Genomic DNA, 24952 nt, shown 5'->3' with positions numbered 1-24952 from the left:
CGTGGGACCATTAGCCATCAGCAGCCGTGGGTGTTTTGTTCAAGCACCAAAGGATTTTGTCTTCAAAATATTAGTACTTCACGCCAAGAGCTGTGGAAGAAGTGAAGGTTTAGGACAGATCTTCTGTGGCCACCCTGTTCCCTGCCTGCAAAAGGGAACATATGAATGGTACCTCATGGGCAGGGGGCTCCAGGAGCATCTCACAATCATTTGTCTGGTTCCCACATCCTCAGAGAGAGAGGTTCATTCATAGAGCTGCTGTAAAAGATGTTGTTTTTTTCTGTGGTGTTCTTGCTACATTTTCCAGAAGCCGATGCATGGAGTCACCAAACCCCTGTGAAATGAGCAGGTGCTGCTGCTGCTTTTTCAGAAAGTCAGGGGAGGCTCAAGAAGCTGAGAAATTAGCCTAAAAGAGCAGGGCTGGAGCTGAAGGTCAGGCACTAAAACTGAGGTTGCAGCACAGCATGGAAAGCCTTGGGCTAGCAGCATGGCCCCAGCATAGATATGCAACAAGCCTGAAACATTTGCTTGGCATTGAAAAGGCCATCTGCACTCTTTATCATGTTCCTTCTCATGTCCAGGCTTTGGAAAGCTCTTAAAAATGCTCCTTCAAATACCTTTCTGAGCAGGCGGTTCTTATCTGCTATTCAAGTGGCAAACTTTTGCCTGCCTGGCGAAGCTCCCCGCTGGCTGGGGGGAGGCTCTGGCTTCCCTGTGCAGATGGGAGCCCCATGTTCATGGCCTTTCCAGGTCCTGGTCTTCCTTCAATGGAAAAAATAACTTTCTTGAGTGTGCCATCGGACCATAAAACTGAAAGGCTGGGAAATGATGGGAAACGTCTGGCATTTGTCACAAAAGAGGATTTGTCAGAGAGTGCATTTCAAAATCCTGCTGCCAAGATCCTGCTGCTCTGACTTACTCAAAAGCTGCTAAATCAATTGTCTCTCCCCTTACTTTCCCTGCTCTGTCTTCCTTCCCTGCCTTTTTTCTCTTGCACTTTTAACCCTGCTCATTTTTCCCCCCTTGCTTTGCTGCTTCCTCCCCACACCTGTTTCGTGTAGTACCTTGGAGGGCAGACCAGCCTCCACGGGAGCGTGCGAGGCAGCCTGCTCGGCCCTTCTGTTTATTTTAAAACCAAACAAAAACCTGCAGGAAATGCACCTGTTGCCGAAGCAGTCCAGCTGCAACGTGACAGCCCGTGTTGCTGCCTGTCAGCTAAGGTCGAAGGGAAGGGGAACGACGTGGAGACCTCGGTGATGCCACCCTCAGTCTGCCCACTGTGGCACCAGGCTGGGTGCAGGCAGCAGCATGGGATGTTCTTGTGCGCTTAGCCTTTAATCATTTATATTACTAGCTCCGAACATCTTGAAGAGAATAAGAAGGAAAAATCTTAATGGAAAATTTCTGACGCATCTGCACAGTGCAGGGTAATGCTGTATTTTTCTTTAGCTGTGGAGCTGCACGTTTCTCCGTCTCGCATGCGATTCTCAGAAGTGGCTGCTGATTGTTGGTGTCAGTGAAACAGCTTTCTGGTTAACTTGTGTGGTTGGTCGGTATTTTCTAAAAGCAAGGCCACTCTAAATTCCACTGGTGGTACGCCTGAAGTTCATTACAAGAACAAACCAAATGTAAAGCAGTCACATTCAGAAGGACCCAGGAGAAGCTTTCTAATGATCACACAGAAGTATAAGAGCCAGTATTTATATGAGGACAAGAGGCTTCGAGAACAGAGGAAAATCACTGTACAGTGAACTTGCCCCAGCGGTAAATTCCTGCCTACTGGAGTGTTATCAACACGGTTCGGTAGAGGCACACACCTGCCGTCACTTCAGTCAGTTAAAAGTTGTCTGAAGTCCTATTCTTATCGATGTATTAATATTTACAAAGAAGATGCGGCTTAACTTTTTATGATATAGTCCAACATATTGCCTTTGCTGCTGTGGGTGTGTCTATTGCTCTTCACATTTTATGTTAATCTCATTAACCACGTCTTATTACATCTATGTCTGTTGCCTTGAATTACTGCATTAGCAGCAGGCATAAGCTGTTTGTGACAGTGGGCGCAGGGAAAAGCCCGGGCAGCCATTAACAAATGGTCTTAATTAGCACAGTTCTTTAAATCTTTGCCTGGCAGGGAGTGTTGTATCATGCTATTACAAGCTGTGAGGATACACTTTCTGGGAGCATAAATATGTCTCTTTTAATTTTAGTAATGTGCTTTCAGCAGAGCACGCCATGGTAGTCTGACTTGGTTCCCCCCTCAGGAACCAAGTTTTCTGGTGGGGTTTTAGACACCTAACGTTTCCCTGGCAGGTCAGCAGGCTGTAGGAAGCACATAGGATCTGTACTGGGTTCCTGCTAAAGATAGTAGTTTGGATGTGGGAACTTCTATTCATAGTACGGTGTGTGGTTAAATATTGCAATTGGTTATTTTAGAGACGTTATTTAGGCCCTTCGGTCCCTGTAGAGCTGGCACTGAGCAGAAAATGAAGCACACAATACCCCAAATGAAAGCTAAGGCTCGGTGTGAGGAGGGTCTGGTGTAGATTTGCATGTACATTGCCTACAGCAGTTCAAGTTCTGCTCAGTACCTGCTGGGGAGGAAACTCCCCTTTAGAGGGCGGAATGGAAAGGAAAGGGTCTATCAGCTTGTTTTCTTTCATTCTTCTCCATAGTGGAAAAATACTTGAGACGAGTGTTCTCTTAGATTCCCCTCCTGGGAAATAAACAAACCTTTTTGCCAAAAATGTTCAGTCCCGTTGACTCTGGGCGGTTTAAAGTTTACGTGTGGGCCTTCTGCCAAGAAGCACCAGTCAAGAAGCCCCCTCTGTAGTTGGGGTCAGACAAAAAGCGAGCGGGGCCCTCTCGGTCCCGTTGGCCTGGGCCTGCTGTGGCTCTGAGGAGAGCGGCCCTGAGCCACGGCCGCGCCGAGCACCACGCTTGTCCTCTTGCCTGGGCGGCTGTTTGGGTGGCAGGGCAGCTGGAGCCAGGGCTGTCTGCCCTCTGGTTTCTGCATTGCCTTGTGGTTGTTGTGAAACTAAACAGGAACAGGTAATAATTCAAGCCGTCACTCCTGCTATCTGCAGTTGTCACCTCCGGGGAATGGCTGGGGCTCAGAGGGCTTGGGAAAGTGATCCTGAGGGTCAAGGGGAGACGTGCTTGGTCTCCTCTCTGCAGATGAAGTGATAATGAACTCTGGTGAAGGAGGGAAGAGGTCCACTCGAGGCTTTTATTATCCACGAAGCTGTGAATCATCCCAAATGCTAATCCTTGAGTGCGCAGTCAGCAGATCTGCGCTGCCGAGTGCCAGCCTGCTCTGAAGGCATTCAGCGTGCGAGGCGCTGTGCCCTGTTCTCCAGGTCTTTCGCATTTTTCTAGGATTGTTTCATGCTTAATTTCAGGATTATGCAGGAAAAAAAAAAATAAAATTCTCATGTGGCTTCTCAGAGACGTTCAGGCCTTATAAGTCCATTTTGATAGGGTGCAGAGCTGCAGATCAACGAGACGTGACTGCGTTTGAACCAGCTACGAGGTCAGGTCCCTTCAGCAAGGCAAGTCCCAAGGGGCAACTTGGCCTCCTAAAAGGAGCGTACTTGCTGCTATTACGAGACGTTGGGTAGATTTGCAGGTTGGCAGGAGAACAGAGAAGCTCCAGCTCCGCTAAAAGTCGTCACAGCTCCGTGGGCTCTGCCTGCGAACGAACTGCCCCAGGGCCTGCGGTTCTGGGTCGGCGCTGGAGGGGTGGGTCCTGCCTCACAGCACGGAAGTGATGGCAGCCCTTTAGTCACCGATGTCCCAATGATGTCCCAACGTGTGGGACATAATGTGGCATTTCCGTGTGTGGTAGAACACGGCTGCTGAGGTTGATGGCGTCTCTGTGGAAAGATGGTGCCTTGGAGGCTGCTGATGCCGTAATGATTGGTGAAGGAGAGCTTGGGACGTCCCAACCGAGCTGCTGTGGTGGCAGCTCAGGCATCACCCGTGTCCCTGCCCTGCAGTGGGGTAGGAGAGAGGGGGCTGCACCCATGGGGCTCAGCTCTCATCTCCCAGCATCAGCCTCGTCACTGCCTCAGCCCTCACTTGGGCGTTTTGTTGTTCACCGGCAACGAGGCTTCTACATAGGGGGGTCAGGGACCTGCTATTAAACCTCTGATTACGAATCTTTTGTGTTGAGAACCTATATATTTAGAGGAACAACCCTTTTGTGTGGTAAAAATGAACTATTTTGTTATCGCTTCCTTCTGAAACCCTCTCCTACTTCACTGTATTTCCCTGCCAGCCCTGTCTGTTAATGTGGCCATTACAGTTATGAATCAGGCTTAAAATAGTAGGAAATCTTTATTTTAATAATAAATTATCCTGAGTTTATGACTTGAGTTGGAAGGGAGCTCAGGAGGTTGTCTAGCCCAGCCTGTTGCTCTGAGAAGGGTCAGCTATGTGTTAAGACCAGGTTGCTCAGGGCTTTGTTTTCTTTTTTTGGTTGTTTTTCATTTTGTTTTGCTTTGTTTAGCTTTAGGATGGTCTTTTTGGTTTGGTTTATTTTCACTCTGGTTTCTGAGACCTCAGGAGGGTGAGATCTGTCTGCATTTTCACGTGGCCCTACAAAGCCCTGGTAACCTGTCTCTGCGCTGCAAGCTCTGGGATGTTTTGCAGCCTTTTGATACCATCAACAAGCTTATAAGGGGTGAATAAAACCCCCTTTTGCTTTTGTGAGCACTGGCCCTATGAGCACTGAGAGGAGAGATCCTGATTTTCTACCCAGATGTCCCCATTTGTGGCAGCTGGGAGCTGGCCAGCTTGCAAAGAAAAGTGCATATTCTTGGCAGAAGAGCTCCGGCTGCAGAGCTCAGAAACAACAGCTCCTGCGTGCTAATTGACCACCCCCCTTCTTGGCAACTTCATCAAAGGCGCTGAAGAATAAATAGGCTGTTGATTGAACTGTTTCCTGGTCCCCAGAGGTGGTCCCTCTTAGTCAGGGTTGAGGCGCATTGTCAGGGCTGGGGGAAGAAGCTTGGAGAGCAATTAGCCTGCGCTCGCTGGAGGCACAAAAACTTTTAATTTACTGCGCCTTCCATGTGACATCTGCTGTGAGACTGAAGGTGTGAGTGGTTCAGTGCAACCTCCATTGCCTCCTCCACCTGCGGTGGATCATGTGTGGTGTCAGAGCAGGTTTCTGTGCTGATATCTGGTATACGGGTGCACATAAGTCACTTTGAGGGAAGAGGGGCAACACAGCTCAGATGGGATCTGTAATAGTGGACGCTGATGAAAACAGAGCTTGGGAGCAGGGAAACACCTTCAAGGAAAGCCTGGCTGCAGAAGTCGAGGCAGATGCCGATGAACATGACTGCTGCATTCTTTTCACAGAACAGTCGTGTTCGTGCTTGCTCGCGCTGCTGTGAAGGCATGCAGAAATCCTGCAGAAATGAGGCGTGCAACTTTCAGCTGATTAATTAATAGAGCATATAAGGAGAAAATATTCACCATTTTACTGATGCCTACAAATAGGTTTTAAAATATTCTGCTGTTTGCTGTTAGTTTTGTGACAAATTGCATTCACATATTTCAACAGCCTGTATTTTGTTCGGGGCTGGGCCTAGAGTCCAAAATATTTGAACTTTCTGCAGAATGTGAACTCCAGGAAAACTCCTTCCAGTAAAAATATTTCAAAGTATATGAACTGAAATCCTTTGTTTTGAATCGGATCTGTGTCAAACTCTGAGATTTGACAAATGCCATGCTGCTTCATGGAATTTATTGTCTACTGCAAAGGATTTTAGCTAAAGATAGAGCAAAAATAGCACTGCAAGCCTTGCCTTTGGGCAAAAGCTTTTCTTCTGCAGCTGTTGAAAGCTCAGTCTGTACTTTGCAAACTGAGTGTGTGCAAAATAAATATTGATACCACACTCCCGCCACAGTGGCCTGACTAACTCGATAATCACGTGTCGGTATAATGAGTTACAACATGAGTCTGCACGACACCATGTACATTACTGTCACATGAGAGGGCCTCTAGAGTTACGTTGCTATGACGGCCTGATATGGGGCAATCCACCTTGTTCTTGGGTAGCAAATACAACCCTTTCCTTCCGCTGAAACCGGCAATTTGCATGAATGATTCACCAGCACTGACTCTGTGCCATTTTTGCTTTTAGTGATGAAAACACTAGGAAAGATTTGAAGACGCTGCCTGTCTTCCCTACCAAGACACTGCAGGAGCATCCATCGCTTGCTTACTGGTGAGCTGTTCAATTCATTTAAAATGGAAATCTTTGTTATGGGTAGTAATGACAAGATCACTTTTAAACAGTTTTGTAAAATGTTTTAAAAGTTTTCAGCCCGTGTTTTAAAAGACTCGGCTAATTGCTTGTGTTCAAGCATTTCCAATTTTAGAAGGTTATAAATTACACAAGATCCGATGCCAATCCCTGACTGAAAGTTCGCTCAAATTAAATTGCTGGATCAAAGTAAGTGGGCACCATGCATTAGAAAGAGATGGAATCTGAATCCCAGCCAAGTCTGTGTTTGCAAAGAGCACCTTTTCAACTACTAAACAGCAGAGCCTCTGTGGTAGGCTGACCTTGGCTGGTGCCAGGTGCCCACCCAGCCACTCTCTCACTTCTCAACAGGACGGGGAAGAGATGAGATGGAAAAGCTGGAAACAGAAAGGCAGGTCCAGTTCTGTGGCTTGAATCTACCATAAAGGAATACAACATTTGGGATGAATGAACAATTTTGTTTCCTTGTAATTCATGCCCTTTATTCAAGTTTGACTCCCTCACTTATTTCATTCTTAGGTTTATGATTTTTTCTTTCAGAACAAATACTGTTGGTTTCTCTTTGCATTCAAGTGTCTGACACTTAAATGCACGTTTTATTTCTCACTCCACTAAAAGAAAATGTTACAGTATGTAACAGGAAAAATGTAAAAATGTCACTGCTGACAAATCTATAGTTCTTTGTCTATGAAATGTCAGGTGAAAAGAATACACTAGAATGAAAATGTTTGTTTTAACAACTTCTGCCATACATGTGGAGCACTAACCATCCTTTGAAGTTTGGTTTCTTTAGAATGTGAAAATGAATTTATACAATTAGTACTATTATTCTGCAGCAGCATCTGCAGTTGAGCAGGCTGATCTGAAATGATTTGGTAATTAGTCTGGAACACAGCATGCAGTGGTCGGGATTAGAAGGCAGCTCCACACTGCTTAATGAAAGGTGGGAAAGAAATCAGCAAGAAACAAAATGAAAACTAGTGAGAAGCGTACAGAGGGGCGCTTCTCTGCATGCTGAGCAGGCACCCAAATTTCAACAAATGCTATCACACGTGGGAAAAAAAGTCACTGAGCCTCTAAATTGTTTTTTCTGCTTGTTTTGCAGTGAGGATAGAGTAATTGAACATTATACACAAATTAAAGGTCTGACCAGAGGACAAGCCATTGTTCAGTGAGTATGACACTTACCTTGTGAAGATGATCTTTTTACGAACTTTTTTCTCTTTTGCTGAGAAGTGGCAATGCAGGCTCTTTTGGTTATTATTGCTTTCCAACTTTGCCTTTTGTATCTGTCAGAATTATTTTTACTGAGTAATATTTTAAAAGTATTTCAAGCTTTAGATGTCACAGATTTCCACTTAAGGTTGTATCTTGTCCTTCAAATACCTCAAATGTAAGAGAAACAATATGGGCCTTATTTATTCAAAAAAACCTTCTCCATACCCTGCTTGCTATCACTTAGTCTAAGGATGTTACCTTAAGTTCTGTAAGGAAAACAAATGCATGTGTGTTCAAATGCTCAGAATTTAGTTTTCAAAAAACAAGGTCTTGCAGGATGAGTACAGCCCAGGGAACCAAGAAGATTGAGATGATTGCTGTAGTTGCATATTGTAGACAACTTGCTCTTTTTGTCCCATAGCTTAGGGCCTGCAACTTTGTCCCAATAATTCAGGGGTTTCTTCCAACAGGAACAGAGAAAAAATTATCTCTTCAGTGGTTGTCTGAATTGCGTCATGAAACAATTGTACAACTCCATAAACAATCTCGTTTGAAAGCTATCTATTTTAACAAAAGCACCATCATGAAATAATTATAGGCATATCTCTCCTGCCAATGTTTCCCAAAAGACTTGCACATTCAGTTCAGAACTGGAAGTTTTGCTTTCAGTTCTCTGAACTTCTGATAGGAGATCGAATGTTTTGTAGTATGAGAAATCTTCCATTTACTTTATCTGGGCCAAAATACCCCATCTTTCCCCGAGCCCGGGCGCTATTTTTTTCCAAAAACATGGGCACTAAATCATTAAGGTCTTCAAAATATGCAAATGATAAATGACATGTCCTGAATGTATGTGTGAAAAAAAATATGTTAATAGATATGATTTCCTCCAGAGAAAATCATCTGATACACTATAAATCTGTCTACAGGTACATGAGAGTGGTAGAAGCTTTGCCAACATATGGAGTTCATTACTATGGAGTAAAGGTTAGTAAATGTCTATAGATAATGTGATTGCTTGGCTTATTACATGTGATTGCATTCCTAAAGGAGTATTTTGATGATTCAGTACCCGTCTGTCAGAATTAAACCCCACATTTTTCAACCTCTATACCTTTTCCCTCTTCAGTTCTCTTTTTAAAATGTTTTCAGAGAGAAGCAAAGCATTACGTGCAATAGAAAACAAAAAGGAACCTCTATGAAAACCTTCAGTCATGCTATCAGGACCTAAATTCATACCAGCTTAATTAAAGTGGATATCACTTCTAGATTTGAGACAATTAATATTTTTTGAGACATTTCTAATCAAGACTAGAAAAAATACAATGTAGAAAAGCGCTTCTAAATAGCAACGAGTAGTGGGTGCACATGTAGAGTGGGAAAATGCTGTATAGTTGAACAGTATTTTTGGAGAGTGATGGAAATACACTATTTATTTCCATTTGTAGAGCAGAGACTGGACAAATGTGTTTTTTGCAGAAGAGCTCAGCAGAGGTGATGTCTCCTTACTTTCAGTCGTGGCCTTGACAGTGGTACCTGGGAAGCCGATGGTTTGCACTGTTCTCCTCTTGCAGCTCTGTCATGCCTGAGTTTAGTGGATGCAGTCATTGGCCACATTTTTTTTCTCTCCTTTACCTTTTCCTCCTCACAGCCACCTCTTGCAAGGAGTGACACCCATTTGTTTCAACAGTGCTGTTGCTTTTTTGTCCACTTTGCACAACCACCATGTAGTTTCTTGCCTCTGCCTGAGAAGACAATGGAAGAAATTTTCAACATTCACTTTAGCAATCCACTTCACATCAGTTTGTTTGCATAAAATGTCCTTGTTCCCTACCTACTTGTACTCGTCACAGAATGAAGTAGGCTGTGATCTTGGAATTGCTTAATTTTTAAGTAGCATTTTTAAGTAGCTCACAGTTCATGCAGACTTCCCTTTTTTAGGATAAACAAGGAATCCCTTGGTGGCTTGGAATAAGTTATAAAGGGATAGGCCAGTACGACTTACAAGACAAAGTCAAGCCCAGAAAAGTAAGTTTTTTATATCATTGCATTTGTTGGGTTGGTGGGGAGGTGTTGCATGCCACTATGTACCTTTTTAAGCTTTTGCTTATAAAACTACTGAGCAAAAGAAAAAGGGCTGTAGGCAGAAGAATCCTGTTAGCACCCATGCAGTAAAAATTCTCCCCCCCTTCGTTAAATACTGGAAAGAAATTGACAACAGCCAGCAGCTCCCTTTGGCAGCTTTGTGGTATTGAGTTTGGTGGTCTCAGGACAGTCTCTGCAGGAATTTTGGCAGTCTCCAGGGATAACTACAGAAGCGTGAAGGAAATGGGCTTCTGCAAACCCCAAACTAAAGGCCTTGCACTTGAGCAGTGTTTCGTTTGGCTTTCAAAAGTGTAATTTGTGTTAAAAAGTAACGAGAAGATCCACTGATGTCCATGAAATACAAGCAGAACTGTGTGAAACTGCAGGCCTTTGTAGGCGATTGCATGTTTTCATGATGCAATGACTTATAAGGGGGGATTGAGAGTAAACGCCAAATACTGGAAGTCGTTCTGCTCTTTTTCCACCCCCTTTCTCCCCAGTGTGTCTCCTGCAGAGTAAACTCTGCCAACAACTTCAGCTGTTGTTGAAACAAGGCAGAGGGTCCCATATTCCACTGCTGGCTCCCTCGCAGCCATCCATCAGTCAGCCCTAACAGGCTCTTCTGCTGGCAGCCCTGGAAATCCATTGTGCTGCTCAAGCACACGATATGTTGGGAACTCATCCAGTCCTGTAGATGTGTAAGGCTCACTGAGACAGGACTGAGCCCTGGAAGTCTTTGAAGGGGTCGGCAGTGGGGAAAACACAGCGGTGCACGTGCAGGAGCTGTGCTGTTGGGTTGGATATGTGTGGGGTTTTTTTTTGGTCATGTCTTTGCTGGAACATTGAGGCTGTAAGGAGATGCAGACACGGAGCTTGCTGTTCTCTGTTCCCTGGAATGATCTGGGCAGGAGTTCACATGAAGCGTGTGCTTCCTGCCAGGGAATTTTACATTTGCAAAATGATAATGTTTAGTGTATTTGTGCCAGAAAACATGGCTTAACAAAACTTCCTTGTGAAGAGCAATGCCCTTTCAAGTTCCCAACGTGATCTTCTCTTTCTCCAGAGCAGGCTATGACTTGGTTTCTTTTGTGCTGTACTTACATACCTGTGTGTCCAAGGTTGAACTCTCAAGTCCTTCCTTCACTTTGTTCAGTAAAGCTCTTTAGGACTCTCTTACCATGCATGTTCTGAAATGAGAGTGACACAATAGAAACCCTAGAAAATGTTAATACAGCCATCAATCGTCAAAGAAGAACATAACGCATCTCCTCTTGCTCTTGAGCACTTGCCTATATTTAGACAACATCTACAAGGTTTTCCCGATCAGATCAAACGCAGACCATTCTCCAGCCAGGATGTCCTGCTGTGACCAGCAACTCTCTCCAAGAAAATACATCCTGCCTGGCTAGGAGCATTGCTTGGCCAAGCACTTTTCTGCTTGTGGGATTTCAGTTTACAACATCAACCAGGCAGATTAAGAAAATTTTTTAAGGTCAGCAGGACCCAGATAACAAGTCACACCCTGCTACAGTTGCTTGCGAGGCGTTGCCTTTGAATGCAGCAGGAGTCGTGTTTAGGAAAAATAAAATTAAAAAACGAAACAAAACAGAAAAAAACAGCACCGAAAGGTCACCTCTGCAGTGGAAGTGTTACAATGGAAATGGTAAAAGTTGTCTGCTACGCTCTAATTATAATTATACAACGTAGAACAGAGATGAAAAGGGAAGGTGGGAGAGAAGAACTTAAATGCAGAGGGAAGGTTTAATGCTAATAAGCTGATTCAAAAAGCAAGGATGGATACGGTTTTAGTATTATACAGCAGTGGTATTGCAATGGACTTGCAGATTTGTGTTTGGTGCTAACAGGAAGGGACAAAAATCGCTGAAGTTAAACTGCTGAAGACACTGCTGTTTGTTCCAGTACAGCTACATGTATATAGCCTCGCTGCGAGTGCTGTGGCAGGCAGAAGTTTGCTTTCAACGAGCGTTGTTGTTTGTTCACATTTATGAATGCATCAAAATATATTTTCAGAGAGAGAAGAGTCTGTATAGCTTGTCAAAATCTGCAAGGAGTCAGCAAAAACCATCCTTTCCAAAACAGCAAGAGCGGAATAGGCATGTAAATTTTGTCTGCCTGTCTGAGCAGAAGTGCTAGTTTTGCTGGATTTAGCAGAATTTTCTTGCTTTCCTCTTCAAGATGGAGCCAAACTCACAACTGCCGTGTGCTGGTGTTATCCTGCTGTTTATGTTGTGGATCAAAAGTGCTGTTGTGTTTATCCCCAGCCATCTGGGAGAGAGCATCCCACTTGTACTCCACTTCTCCCACTAGGGATATTTAAATATACATGTCTAATTAACTCAATAACGGGGAAAGGCTGAGTCAAATCTAATGGAGACTGGAATGGCCTTTCCCAGTTTTAAAGGTAAGTGATCTCTGGCTGTGTAAATCTCTGTGGTACCTGCTGAAATGGGAAAGCTTCCAAGATTCAGGTAGGAACTTGGAGTTGGTGCCTGCGCTCCACCTGAATTCCCACCTGGCAGCTTTATTTTGCTCCTTGTACCTTTTGTGCAACAGTCGTGGCTGCTGCCAGCCGTAGCTGCGTTTGCTTAACATGTTGATCACGGGCTTCTGTTCAGAGATAAATTCACATTCAGAAGAAAACCTATATGCATATTTTAATTAGCTGCATCTATCAATGCAGTGTCAATTCCCAATGGTAATCTTCAAAAAGTGAAACCTTCTGGCTTTGTCCAAGTAGGTCTTCAGGCAAAGAGACCTAAACATGAGCCTCGGAGCGCAGTGGTTATCCCAAGATTTTGTTGTTGGATCAACACTGTGGTGTGAAGTCCAGGGTTGAATGCTCTTCACAGGAAGCAACTTGCAAGACAGCACCAGATGAAGCAATCCCAGATACTCATCTGCCTTGCCAAAGCTTGTGCATGCCGTGTCAGTCACCCGTGAGCAGCGCAGCCCATTTGCCCGTGCGTTGTTGTAGGTCGGGGCTGGACCAGGAGAACCAGCTGTGTCTGCCTGCCTCTGTCATGCTGGCTGCGGAGGTTTGATTCCAGCCATTGATATTTTGCTGGTGAACCTGAGATTGTTTGGAGAAAGGAGTTTTGTCGATGTTAAGCTGCTCCTGGAACTTTGTAATTTTTTGAAGTGTTTTCCAGCAAAGCGGACCCAAATTTTACAGCTCACCCTGGACTGCGAGTGATGGGAGCCGAGGGAAATGCCTTGCTGTACCAGACTGAAGACAGAGAGCTGTTCTTGTGTCATTTAGGAAAATTGTCTTTTTCTTCCTAGATAAAAGCTGTGGCTCCACACTGGCTGGAGGTTACGCTCTGGCTCAGTTGGTTGTAATCCCAAAGTCTCACAGGGCATAAAAAGCTTGGGTTTACAGCCCGTGTTCAGCTCAGACCTGGGATTAACTCTGCAGTCCTGCTCTGCAGACATACCCTGCCTTCAGCTGCAGTTAACACGGAGATGTCTCCTACTTGGAGAAATGCTTCCTGCTTGCTGGGGAGCGGTGTCTGGGTGGCATGCCAAGATCCCATCCCAAGTCTCTTCTGAATTGATTAGGAAACGTATAAAATGGGTCCCAGGGCGCAGAACTTCAGATGCTGTCTCAAAACAGGGTACTTCTCCCTTTCATCTCCACCCATATTCCTCTCCCTGGTGAGAGAAACAATGCCCTGCCTCGTTTCTGGAGCGTGCACTGTGGAGTGGGTCGAGTTTATTCAGCGTTCAGCCAAAGCGTGGTGATACTCCGAGGAATGGGAATTTGAGAAGGCTGCCTGCTTGCTTTTGGACCTTTTCTCCCACTTCATTGTGTTTCTGTGGGCGACTCCCTGGTGATAAATGAACTCCAATGTCTGAAGAGGAAAAGTAATCTCGCTATGGTATTGTTTCAAATCTGCAAGGATTTCAATTCTAATGCTGGTCATCTTGAATACATTATGTTCTCAGGAGTGTTTTTGTTAGAGCATACTGGTTTTGAAACGGGTAATATTTATGATATTTTTCTTTTAATTCCACATATACGTTCTAAATGCTGATGCTGAAAGTTTTCCCTTGCAGAACATTTGCTTAATGTAAATTCTCTGTCCTGCTTGGCTGAATCGCTCGGAACACAATAGGGTTTGTGCAGGCTTCTCAGCAGGCGGATCTAATCATGCAAAGACTTCTTTTACTATGTTTATTTCTCACCGAGGAGAAGCCATTGATTTAGACATAAGATACTAAGCTCGCATAATTATTTAAAATAAACACAGAGCTGTTACAAGTCCGCTCTGAAACTCAGTTCCTTCCAGATGTGCAGAAAGTTGCTCGAGCTCGTGGCCCGCAACGCGCACGTCCTGTGACAGCCGCATTGTTCGTTGCTGAGACATCGCTGATCCTTGTTAAAGCCCATGCCAGTGAGAACCTGGCAAGGACCGATCGCAGTGCATTAGAGAAAAAAATGTGATTGAAGAGGCTTTTAGACTGCTGGCTTAATATGTAAGAGATGAGGGATGCCTCCGGGTGAGCTCTGCCAATTTATGCTGGCACAGGTGAGAGCTGTCTGCCTCCTTCTGTCAGAAGTTGCTGCAGGTGGGGCAGCTTGGCTCTCCTGCCATCCCCTCAAATGCCTCCCTTTGCAGCCAGGCAGAGCAATTTAAAACAACAACAACAACAAAAAAAAAAGATTTCAGTTGAAGGCAGCGTGCCAGCCAGCAAACTGCTGCTGAGGGGCTGAAACGCAGCCCTTCTTCCAGCCCTGCCGGCAGGGTGGTAATTTCCTTCATCGGGGTGGGGTGCATTCCTGCGGGCAGAAATCTTTTATGTTTCCTTGGTCTGAATCGCCAGATTTGTCTGGAGATTGCTGTTCCCAGTAAGCTACTGGGATGGCAGTGGCTGCACCTCCCTACGGGCACGGCACGTACCACAAAGCGCTTCCCGAGGGAAGGACTGCTGCAGCACGGCGCACACATCCCTGCTGCCTTCCGCAAAGATCCCTTGGGTGGAAAACCAAAAATTGAGGTAATTGAGCTCTTGGTGAGAAATTTGCCATCGCTCTTGGCCCAGGAAACGTGCCGGGGCTGCAGCTGCCGCTGAGCAGTGCTCGGCTGCTTGGCCCCTCTCTGGATTTCCATCCCTTTGAAAAAAAATAGATATTTTTAAAGTAAGTTTTGAACTAAATGTATTGGGTTGATCCGTGCGTTAAGCAAATCGTCTCTTGCCTGTTTTTTGAGGCAGGGGCTATGCCAGCTCCCTGCCCGTGGTCCTGCTGGGGCCGTCCTCCCCAGCTCCTGCTGCCGGGCCCAGCCAGACCTGCCTTTTATTCAAAGCTGGATGCGAGATCGGCCAGGCTGACAACCAGCTGCATCCACTATTAAGGTGTCTCACTACTTAGGCAGGCACTGTCTGCTCCGTGTCTTCTTAGACTACAATTAGAAGCTCTTCTTGCATGGGAAAGAGGGCTAGGAGGGCGATCCTTTTGTTCTGCGTGCTGCAGGATCACAGGAGGCGTGCAGGAGGTGAAGCTCCCGTGCTTCCAAAAGCTGCGGCTGGGGTCAGAGCCCTGCCCAATGCCGAGAGGTGAGGTTGGTGAGGTGCTATCGGGTCGTGTTGCACTTTCTCCAAAAAGACCCAAGAAGCAAATCCTAAACAGGCCAAATCTCACTTATAGGGTCCGACAGGCAGCCCCCACCGTGCTCAGTGGGTTTTCCATGAGCATGTAAGGGTCTGGCAACATCAGAGGATGGGGAGGGGGGTAAGGAAAACCTTCATTAGATCAGGTAGACGTAATCATTGGGCTACAGGGAAAATGCACAGCAAAAACATTTCAATCCTTCCAAACTGTTCTTCCAGCCCTGAAGAAGCAGTTCCAAATCCACCCCCCTTTCTTTTTTCTTTTAATATGTGGGCAATTTGGGGGCCAGGGGGCGAGCAGGACATGGCTCTGCTCCCTCCCCAGCCACCTCCAGGACACGTAAAGGCTTTTTTATGTCATTTCATTTATTCTTTACATCTTATTTATTACTATTTCATTGTTATCATTGTTTATTTTAAAATTATTTTGTATTTTTATTTTTACGTTAATTTTGTAATTTTTATTTTCGTTTTATTTATTATTTTAATTTTACTATTTCATTTTTTATTTTTATGGTAATTTTATTATTATTATTCTATTTATTTTTACTTTAATGTTATTATTTTATTGTTTTTATTTTTATGTTAATTCTATTATTTTATTTTTATTATTTTTATTATTTTTATTTTTATGTTAATTCTATTATTTTATTTTATTTATTTTTTACTTTAATTTCTTTTTTTTCTCTTTTTTTTCCCCCTATTTTTCTCATTTCTCCTTTTTCCCCTTTTTTCTATTTTTTTTCCCCCATTTCTCCCCGTTTCCTTCTCCGTCGTTCTTTTTTCCCCCTTCCTTCTCCCCCTTTTTCTTTTTTTTTTTTTTTTTTTCCCTTTTTTAACCCTGCCGCTGGACGCGCACCCCCCACCCCTGCTGGGGGCGGAGCAGCGCCGAGGCCGGGGCTGAGCCCCGGGGCCCGGCGGTGGCGGTGCCGGGGCGGAGGCTGCGAGCGGCGGAGCCCGGCCCCGCTGCTCCCCGCCCGGTGCCGCCCCGGTGCCTGCGGGTTCCTGGGCAGCCGCCGGCTGCCGCCCAGCGGGACGGGACCCGCGGGCCGGGGACAGGTAGGGACAGGTAGGGGCACCCTGCTGGGTGCTGCGGGGACCCTTCTGCTTTGGGGAAGGGGGGGGCATTGCGGGCAGGGCGCTGCTGGCGCTGGGCGCTTCCCCTCGGTGCGGGAATGTGGTTAGGAGGCAGGGGAAAGCTTCGGTGATCTTCCAGCAAGTGATTTATTGGGATTGAAATGGCATTTCGCCCCGCCGCGGTTTTTCGTACGGCGGAATCTAGCAATGAGTGGTGGTGCTAGGAAGGGAAGTTTTAATGAAGCAGAGGAAAGGGCTCGGACGGAGAGCTGCCGCAGAGGTGTGAGCAAGGCTGTGCTCCTTACAGCCCTGCCAGGGCAGCTCTCAAAAGAGGGAGCGTGGTGGCATGAGAGGAGCTGTACGGAGCGTGAGACCCGTCCGTAGCTGCCGTGTGTTGGTTCCCAGCCATGCCAGGGTGTCACGGTGAGGAGCATCGCGTGTGCCGGGGTTCTGGGGCTGCTGGTGCCAGGTCCTGGCAAGAGCTGCTTGGCAGAGCGACCCTGGGGGATGGAGGGGTCTCTGCTGCTCCCTGCCACCTTCAGCAACACCTCGGGGACACGTGTGCGGGTGTCCATGTGCCCCCACGTGTAGTGCTGGGCAGGGCATGCTGCTGCAGGACCCCGCACCGAGGGGCAGGGGAGCAGCAGCTCTGTGGGGCTGGGCTCAGGAGGTGCAGAACCTGCGGGGTGAGCCCCACGGGGCACTGGTTCTGGCACAAAAAGCAGGCGGGTTCGTGCGAAACCCCGAGCCCATGGGTGCAGCTGCTGAGCCCTGCTGCAGAGGGTTTCCTTCAGCGTGCTCTCCCGGCTGGCACTTTGCAGGAAATCGGCAGTTTCCTTACAGCAGTTGTGCTGTGGGGCCAGTCCTCCCCTAGCTGCTGCTTCTCTGTGCGTGTTTTACCCTGTTCTGAAATGTCTCGCCGAATCCCACGCCCAGTGTCTTCAGAAAGGAAAGGTCTTGGTTGTCCCCCAGCTGCTGCCGTTCCCTGGGGGTGTTCTCACTGAGGAGAGAGACTCCCGGTATCCCTGTAGTTGCTGCGTTTGGAGTTCTTTTGCATTTAATCAGAGAGAAAAGGACTTTGGCCACCCTCCCAAGGTCCCTGCAGACATGCAGCAGTGACATTAATTGTGCTGTGGATAAAAGCAGATATTTTCACAGCCCAAACCCAGAAGTTGCAGAGCATTGTTTGTAAAAGTGTGCATTTAGGGACATCCCCTACATTTATATCAATACACTACATTATGAATGTTATTGCTGAGTCTGTGCCATAGCTGAAGATACACAGGATTTGTAACTCGCTGGAATCAGATAATGTGGGGCAGAAGGTTGGTGATTTTTGGAGTGACCATGCTCTGCTGCTCTCTCCCCGTTCTTGTAGCTATTCCAATGGAAACAGCTGGAAAACCTCTACTTCCGTGAGAAGAAGTTTGCTGTGGAAGTGCACGATCCCCGCAGGTGAGGCTGGAGAGGGGATAGCCGTGGGATGAATCTTCTCCCAGGACTGGCTGTTAGTCATTTGTCCTAGTGCCTGGGGATGGGAGGTGGCAGTGCAGAACTGCGGGCACCTCCTGCCCTTCCCTGCGGTGGCACTGATGCCAGGGGTGAGGGAGGGAGCTCACCCTCAGCTGCTTTTCTGTGCCTTCCCTTCCAGGAAGGAAGAGCCTTTGCCCAGAGTGAATTTCTTGTTGCTGATCCATAAATTTCAACCAGGAGGGGCTTTGGCTTTGTAAAATGGAGGGCAAGGTAGGAGGGAGGAAAGGCAGCAGCAGCGGGTGCTGGGGAGAAGGGAGTCCAGATTTTTATATCTCTAAAATAAAGGCTGTGAGTCTTGCCTGGTTAGGAAAGAGGCTTTGGAGACTTTAAACCTCAGAGGCCTGTCCTAAAGTTGTGTTTCTTTTCACCTCTTCAGGATTTCAGTCTCGAGAAGGACCTTTGGTCAGAGTGGACTGGTAGTGCAAACCTGGTATGCAAACACTTCCCTGATCAAATCCATCTGGGTAATGGCAATCAGTCAACACCAGTTCTACTTGGACAGAAAACAAAGCAAAGTAAGTTAGAAGGCATTTTGCTGTAGGCTTAAGCTTCAACACCTTTCCTACATATCCTTCAGTGCACGTTGTTCCGTGGATAACCTAATCCCTAGAGAAAAAATACAAATAGTTTTTGTCTGCTTTTTGAGCAGTCTAAGCTACGGTATTGTTATTCGATCCATTTTAGGCTGCCTCCAATTAAGAGCTATGGAAGTGTAATCACAGCAGAGGGAATTCCCATGTCTCAGTATTTAATCTGCTTTTTCTTTGGTCTCTTTCTCATGTTCTTTTTGAACACGGTGCAAACAGAGAAGAGGTTTCGAGTTTGGGGGCAGTTCAGACTTTGGGGACAGGTTTGAGGAATGCTGGGGCAGCCAAGTGCACAGTCAGCTCCTGTGATGCTGTTGCTTTAGCCCTTAGTTTTTGGGGGAGATGGGGTGTGAAATGTCATCTTCTGTGACCCCATGTTCTGAATTTAATTAGAGGTAACTCAGTGATTTATTTAACTCTTTCAGGCAAAAATTCCTTCAGCCAGAAGTTTGGATGATATTGCCATGGATTTGACAGAAATGGGAACACCAAAGGTTTCAAAGCTAGTGACTATGGAAGCAAAAAATCAGCTGATTATGGCCAGCAATGGCAGTTTAATCTCATCAGGTAACATTTTGTGTCATCAGTCTTACATTTTGTGTAAATGCAAGACCCTGAAGTACAGCAGCACTTGTGTGTTAACAGGGATAATGAGTCCAGCTGACCACAAATACAGTGAAACGTGTGACAGCATGTATTGGTTACATATCTGAGGCAGAAACATCTCTTGTATGATCTGCTGTTTCCTCTCCCATTGTAACTAACAAGGAAGTGAAAATGTGCTAAGGACAGATAAGCAACCAAGTACTTTTGGTCCACAAGTAACTTGATATCACTACCGGTTGGTTAGCTCATCCTTGAATGACTGACTGTACGTCTCATCCAAGTGTCATTCAATCCAAACTGAATCCAGGCAAACTTCGAGCACCTGCTCTAGGAGTTGAATTGCCCTGGCTTTCCACAAAAAATAAGCAGAAAAGAGACATTCTCCTCAATAAAATTCAGACCTGAAGTGGACTTCAGATCTCTCCACCACCCGTGGAGGACTCCTAGGTAGATAAAAGCCTTCCTTCCCCCCAAGAAGTGCCTGGAGGTAAAGCCCAAGTGAGGAGAATCGGTGTCTGTATCAAAGCAAAATCAAAGCTGAAGTATCAAGTGTATCATAGAGATCCCTAATGTCTCGATTTGTTTTGAGTAGTGCGGTTTTGGCTTGTATACTTGAGGCTTGGCCAGTGTTGAGGGTTTGAAGAAGTGCAGATTTCCTAAAAGCCTTCTTCCTGGATGACACAAGAGCTGGACGTTGCATTTTGAATATGATGCAGTTGGGCTAGGTTGGCCAGTTCTGGGGAGATCTCCGCTTTCCTGCCCAGTCCTTTGTTGTGGGAAGGAAAGCAGTGGTTTTTACCTATAAATTCTCTAACAAAGAGAATGTATTTTTCAGGCTCTCAGGATTCGGAGGTCAGTGAAGAACAAAAGAAGGAGAAAATTATGGAGCTAAAGAAGAAAGAGAAACTCCTTCAGGAAAAACTGCTGCAGAAAGTTGAGGAGCTGAAGAAAATCTGCCTGCGCGAGGCGGTGAGAACAGCACCTTACCCAGGGTTGGGGTGGGCTCTTCTTGCTCACTGGACCTTCATGTAGAGCCCTCTCTGTTCCCCAGGAGCTGACGGGCAAGATGCCAAAGGAGTATCCTCTGAGCGCTGGAGAGGAACCTCCCCAGGTCAGAAGACGTGTTGGCACAGCTTTCAAACTGGATGACAACCTGCTCCCTACTGAAGAGGTGAGCACTGCAGCTTGTTTTCACAGCAAAGGTGGGGTGGCCAGACCGGTGGCCAAAGCCACTTCGAAATAATCCAGCTCTTACCTGATTGTTTAAGAGGAGGCAGCTGGGGGCAGTTGTGTGCATATGCCTGAGGATCTAGACAGGTACTGCCCTTATTTTAGCTGTGGTCCCTGAGAAATGACCGGGAAATTGGCCGTTTCAAAAAGCCTTAAAATCTCTGACCTGAGCCCCCGATTTGGCCATGTTACTTGCATTTTAATGTAAATTTTACTGTGAATTAGAGAAGAGCAGGTTCACAATGCCATTTGAAAACCTGTGCATGTGAGCCTTTCCTGAGCACTGACTTGTGGTGTTTTGAGGTTGTGTTTGAGCCCAGAAAGTGGCTGGGGTGTGCTTGTCCCCCTTGCAAAATCATCTGTCCCTGAGCATAGTTGTGTGACAGATGACAGCAGGAGATTTACCTCTGGCTTAATGCAAGTTCCACCTAAGTAAAAGCTCCATATTGCTCAAGAAGCTAATAGGAATTTTGCTGGCAGAAACTGACTCAGGAGATATGCTAATTCAGATATGTGCAGTTTCTGGAAGTGCATCGTTTCCCCTCATTCCTTAAGATATTTGCTAACTAGCTGTGTATTCATCCAAGCAGTAGGTAGACGTTGGGCACTTTGCATCTGTCTTTCACCCAAAACTCGCTGCACTGGCTTTACGTTATTGTATAATCCGTGTCTGCAGCAAACTGATTTTATGTAGTCTGCCTACGTGCAACTGAAACAAAATCCTACTGTCCAGATTTAATAATGTGTTACTGAGCACTGCTGCAGCGCCTTTCGTTTGAGCCTCTCAAAGTTGTTTACAAACAATTACTTAAAGCTTCCTACTCCCAGTAATGTAGGCATGGTGATACCAATTTTTATTTTCTCTAAAGCAGGGAGAGATTCAAAGAGGCATTTTCAGGCTTTGTCTTGGAGCAGGAGGTTTCCACTTCATTACTACAAAAACAGATCATCGTTTGTATAACCTCATCTAAATATCTCATCTCTTGAATTTACAGGATCCCGCTCTGCAGGAGTTGGAGAGCAATTTTATCATACAGCAAAAGCTGGTAGAAGCTGCAAAGAAACTTGCTAGTGAGCCAGATCTCTGCAAAAACGTAAAGAAGAAAAGAAAGCAAGAGTATGCTGATGCTGTAAAAAAGCTTCAAGAGATAGAAAATTCCATAAACGAATACAGAATCAAGTGTGGCAAAAAACCAACCCAGAAATCAACTCTTACTCTACCAGGTAATCAAGAGAATTCCCCGTGTTCTGATGAAAACAGGGGAAAAAAAGTCATTTGGCTCACTTACAAGTTTTGTTTACATGTGTCTAGGCGATTTTTATCTTCTCCAAGGCAATTAAATAAGAAAAAGAGATGCAATTTGCTGCATCTGATACAATAGGTACACAGCTTATAGGCTGAGGGCAGAATAAGCTGCAGTTTTCAGAACAAGCACAGACACGTTCCAGCACCAGGTAGCGACCAGGAGCGCTATACATAGAAGGGCTGGCGGGAGCATCTCAGTCGAAACTGGTGTGGTGTCCTAATTCGTAGCGTATTGAATGCAGGTGTATTTCTGAGCTGCCACACGCAAGATCTCTCTCCCTTCTGCAATGCTGCAGTTCTGGCAAAAACAGAACGTGTGAGTTTTTCTAAGGAGTCAAGAAAACAAGGACCAGAGATTTTGTTTCGTGATTAAAAATGACTGATGCCTAGGAAGATGTAAGCAAAGTTCAGGAGTTTATGAATGCAAAGTGTGTCATACAGATTTTTGACTAAATGGATTTGCCAGTGATGAGCACAGTGAAAGCAGGTGTCCTTGGCTCTTTGATTCTGAAAATGTGGTTTTCCTGAGGGAGATGAGACTCTGGCTTCTTCATAGCACAAAGCATGAAAACTTCGTAGCATCCAAGTTAACTGAAGGAGCATGAGAACACTAAGGTTCATAGGTGTATTGGAGGCTATTCTAGTTCCTATAGTGTTTAACAGTTTTAGGACTTGTTTTACTTTTCCTTTCCATGGAAAATTATTTGACTGATTTCTTTTTGCCTCCTCTGTCCCAGAGGAAATGTTAGATGAAGCTGGTATTTTTTTCCTGGGAATTGCAGGGTGGGAAAGAAAATGCAATTTCTTTCTGCTGTTGATATTGATACTTTCTCACTGACACTTGAGATGGAGACCTCTTGTGTTTTCCCTGGAGGAGAACCCTCTCACACTGCCAGGTTTCTGTTGGGATAGCCTTGCTTTGTCTCATTCTCATTGAGAGTTTGATTTGGATTTGCACCCAGCAGCACTGGGCTGTCTATCATCACAGGGTGTTTTTTCTGAAGGGCTGGTGATCACGTTTTAATGTGGCCCAGCTAGTTCCTAATTGACAGAGATGAGGAAAACATCTGTTTTTCCAGTTATTGCTCACCAATCTGGATACCAATTGTGGGAGGCCCTGCATTACCTGTGACATGTGATGTGGAGTAACAGCACGGGGAGCTGCTGAAGGCCAGCAAGAGCATGGGCAGCATCCGTGCACCGCTGCTGCTTGTTGCAGGGAGGTTTTTTTAACCATTGTGCAAACAAGGAACTTAGGAGCTGGATGTGCAATCCTCAGTCCTCATACAAGTTCCATTTAGCCCATCATTTTGCAACACCTGATACATGGCATCCTTGTTTGCTGTCTGAGGAGGGAAACACAGACAGAAGGGACTGGGCAGCCTCTCCCATAGGGGCTGCTTTCCTGCAGGTAGCAGCAGCAAATGCTTGGCCAGCAGTAAGGTAGCTGTGTTCCCTTCCAGCTCCCGACTGGAGCAGCGTCTGAATGTTTACAGTACCTGAAGCAGAGCCCTGAACTGCTTCAAGTTCGGTAACTGATTGATGTGTAACCTTTTCACCGTTACCGACTGTACTGCTGGGTTCAAGGTACAGGGCTGAAGAAAGCTGAGCGGTAATAAAGTCACTTGCAGCTGTGAAATTTGGGAATGGCTTGTTGGAAATGACGTGTTAAGTAGTAACAGTGATTTATTGAGTTATACCGTAGGTATTTACGTCCCAGCTACAGGAGTGGTTGATGAAGGACGTGCTGGGCTGTCTCCTCCTCAATATGTTCCCTTCTTCCTTTCCTTTGCTTCCTCTGTACCCCAGAGAATTTCTTTCCCTTTTCAGGGAATTTCACAGATTTGAGGTTTAAATTCAGAGCTCCTGCGTGTGTCAGCACTGCAAATCCTTGTGTAGCCAGCTTTAGGCTTGCTTTTTGTGTGTGTCTCTAGGAAGATTTTTTTATTTCTTTTTGCATTGGGCCCGGTTCCTTATTTCACCATCACTTGGTAAATTCCTCTAAATAAACTCCTGTAAAGCTTCTTCCCCGTGTCAGGTTGCGAGTAGTGCTGCAGCCCACCTTGGTGGTCTGACAAGCCCCTCGGGGCAGGGGCCAGCCCTGATGTTTGGCTCTGCTTGAAGAGAGCAGCTCTGTTTACCTGGTTCTTGTAACTAGAGCTTACCTTGCACAAATGAGCAGCGTTCATTGCGGGTGTTCACGGTGAGTGATGCAGTAAGCAGATGTCACGTGTGAGGTGGCAGCCACCATCATCATCTGCAGCCTCCTTTCTCTCATTCATGGAGGCTCACGCAGAGTTTTCACCTCACCAGCTTTGTGTCTTGCCAGCAACAGGCTCGATGTCTCTCTGGGTTAATTACCTTTGGTGCTGCTTTTTATCACCAGCCTGATTTCTGGGCCTCAGCTGGTCTGTTCCAGGACCATGCGGGCTGTTTGGCAAGGACAGGCTGCTTGTGAGCCTGAGTGGTGGTGTGTGGTAATAAGGTGAGGGCACAGGCACATGCAGGGAAGTGCTATGAATAAATAGCAAAACATAAAAGAAACAGGAAAAAAAAATGCAATGCCTGTGCAACAGTTCGTGCACTCTGTGCTGCTGGAATTTGCAGTGACTTGATTGAAATTGGTGGAATTTTTCTGGCTGTATATTAATTTAATTGAAGCAGAATTTATATGCTGATGAAACATTCACAGGTTAATTTAATTCCAAATTTCAAAAGGCGTTTAGTACCTACCTGGTGGGATTTCAGGTGTACCTGAGGAGATTAGATGCTGGCAGCCAAGATCTACGTGTCTGTGTAGGCTCCTGACTCCTATAGAAGCACCAAAACACCCTGTGAGATCTCTTGGAAGATGAGTGGAAAACACCTTTGTGAATCTTGGCCTGATTCCCACTGCAGTTGAAAAAATCTCCTTTGATAATTATGGAGGTAGCTTGCTGAAATGCAAAGACTACAAATAGGTCCTGATAGGACAGCAAAGCAGGGCCGTCTTCAGGCTGCTGAAGTCTAAAGCAGTGCGATTGCAGCGTTACAAGTAGCAACTGGCTCTGAAGCCTTAGAAAATAAACTGTATGTGATAGTTTGAAATTAATGTGGAGTGTGCTTTAAGTGCTTGTTTTCATTCACAGATGATATAATCCCATCTGAGAGCAGCTCTCTGTCTGATACAACAACCTATGATGATGGTATGTTGATTATCCTTTTCTGCCTTTGAAGTGTGCCTGTTCAGTGATACTCTTTGACTTAACGTCCTTTAGCCTGCTACTTTATTGTCTTTCAATGACAAATTACAGCAGAGTTAAAAAGAGCTTAATCAGGAATGTCTGTTTTCGTAATGGGTTAGTTATTGAAAGTTTCTTCTCCGTGGGCTGATTTAAGTTGTCTTCAGAGAAGGCACTTGG

General features: G+C 45.7%; 1 protein-coding gene across 1 annotated transcript in view; it reads left to right on the top strand.

The window, feature by feature from the left end:
* The window catches only part of FRMD4B (FERM domain containing 4B), a gene marked incomplete at its 5' end in the record, with an annotated part of 72904 nt that overhangs the window by 40438 nt on the left and 7514 nt on the right, over positions 1-24952 (top strand). The window contains 11 exons of the mRNA XM_084292444.1: positions 6156-6239; positions 7384-7449; positions 8426-8483; positions 9438-9524; positions 17668-17744; positions 18199-18337; positions 18835-18976; positions 19851-19984; positions 20067-20186; positions 21241-21469; positions 24680-24736. Of these exons, the coding sequence (XP_084148570.1) occupies positions 6156-6239; positions 7384-7449; positions 8426-8483; positions 9438-9524; positions 17668-17744; positions 18199-18337; positions 18835-18976; positions 19851-19984; positions 20067-20186; positions 21241-21469; positions 24680-24736 (1193 nt within the window). The remainder of the gene's footprint in view (positions 1-6155; positions 6240-7383; positions 7450-8425; positions 8484-9437; positions 9525-17667; positions 17745-18198; positions 18338-18834; positions 18977-19850; positions 19985-20066; positions 20187-21240; positions 21470-24679; positions 24737-24952) is intronic.

The sequence above is a fragment of the Netta rufina genome (genome assembly GCF_964035555.1).
Source record: "Netta rufina genome assembly, chromosome: 10".
Taxonomy (NCBI): Eukaryota; Metazoa; Chordata; class Aves; order Anseriformes; family Anatidae; genus Netta; species Netta rufina.
The sequence above is the reverse complement of the archived record's forward strand: the minus strand, read 5'-3'. Positions and strand labels throughout refer to the sequence as shown.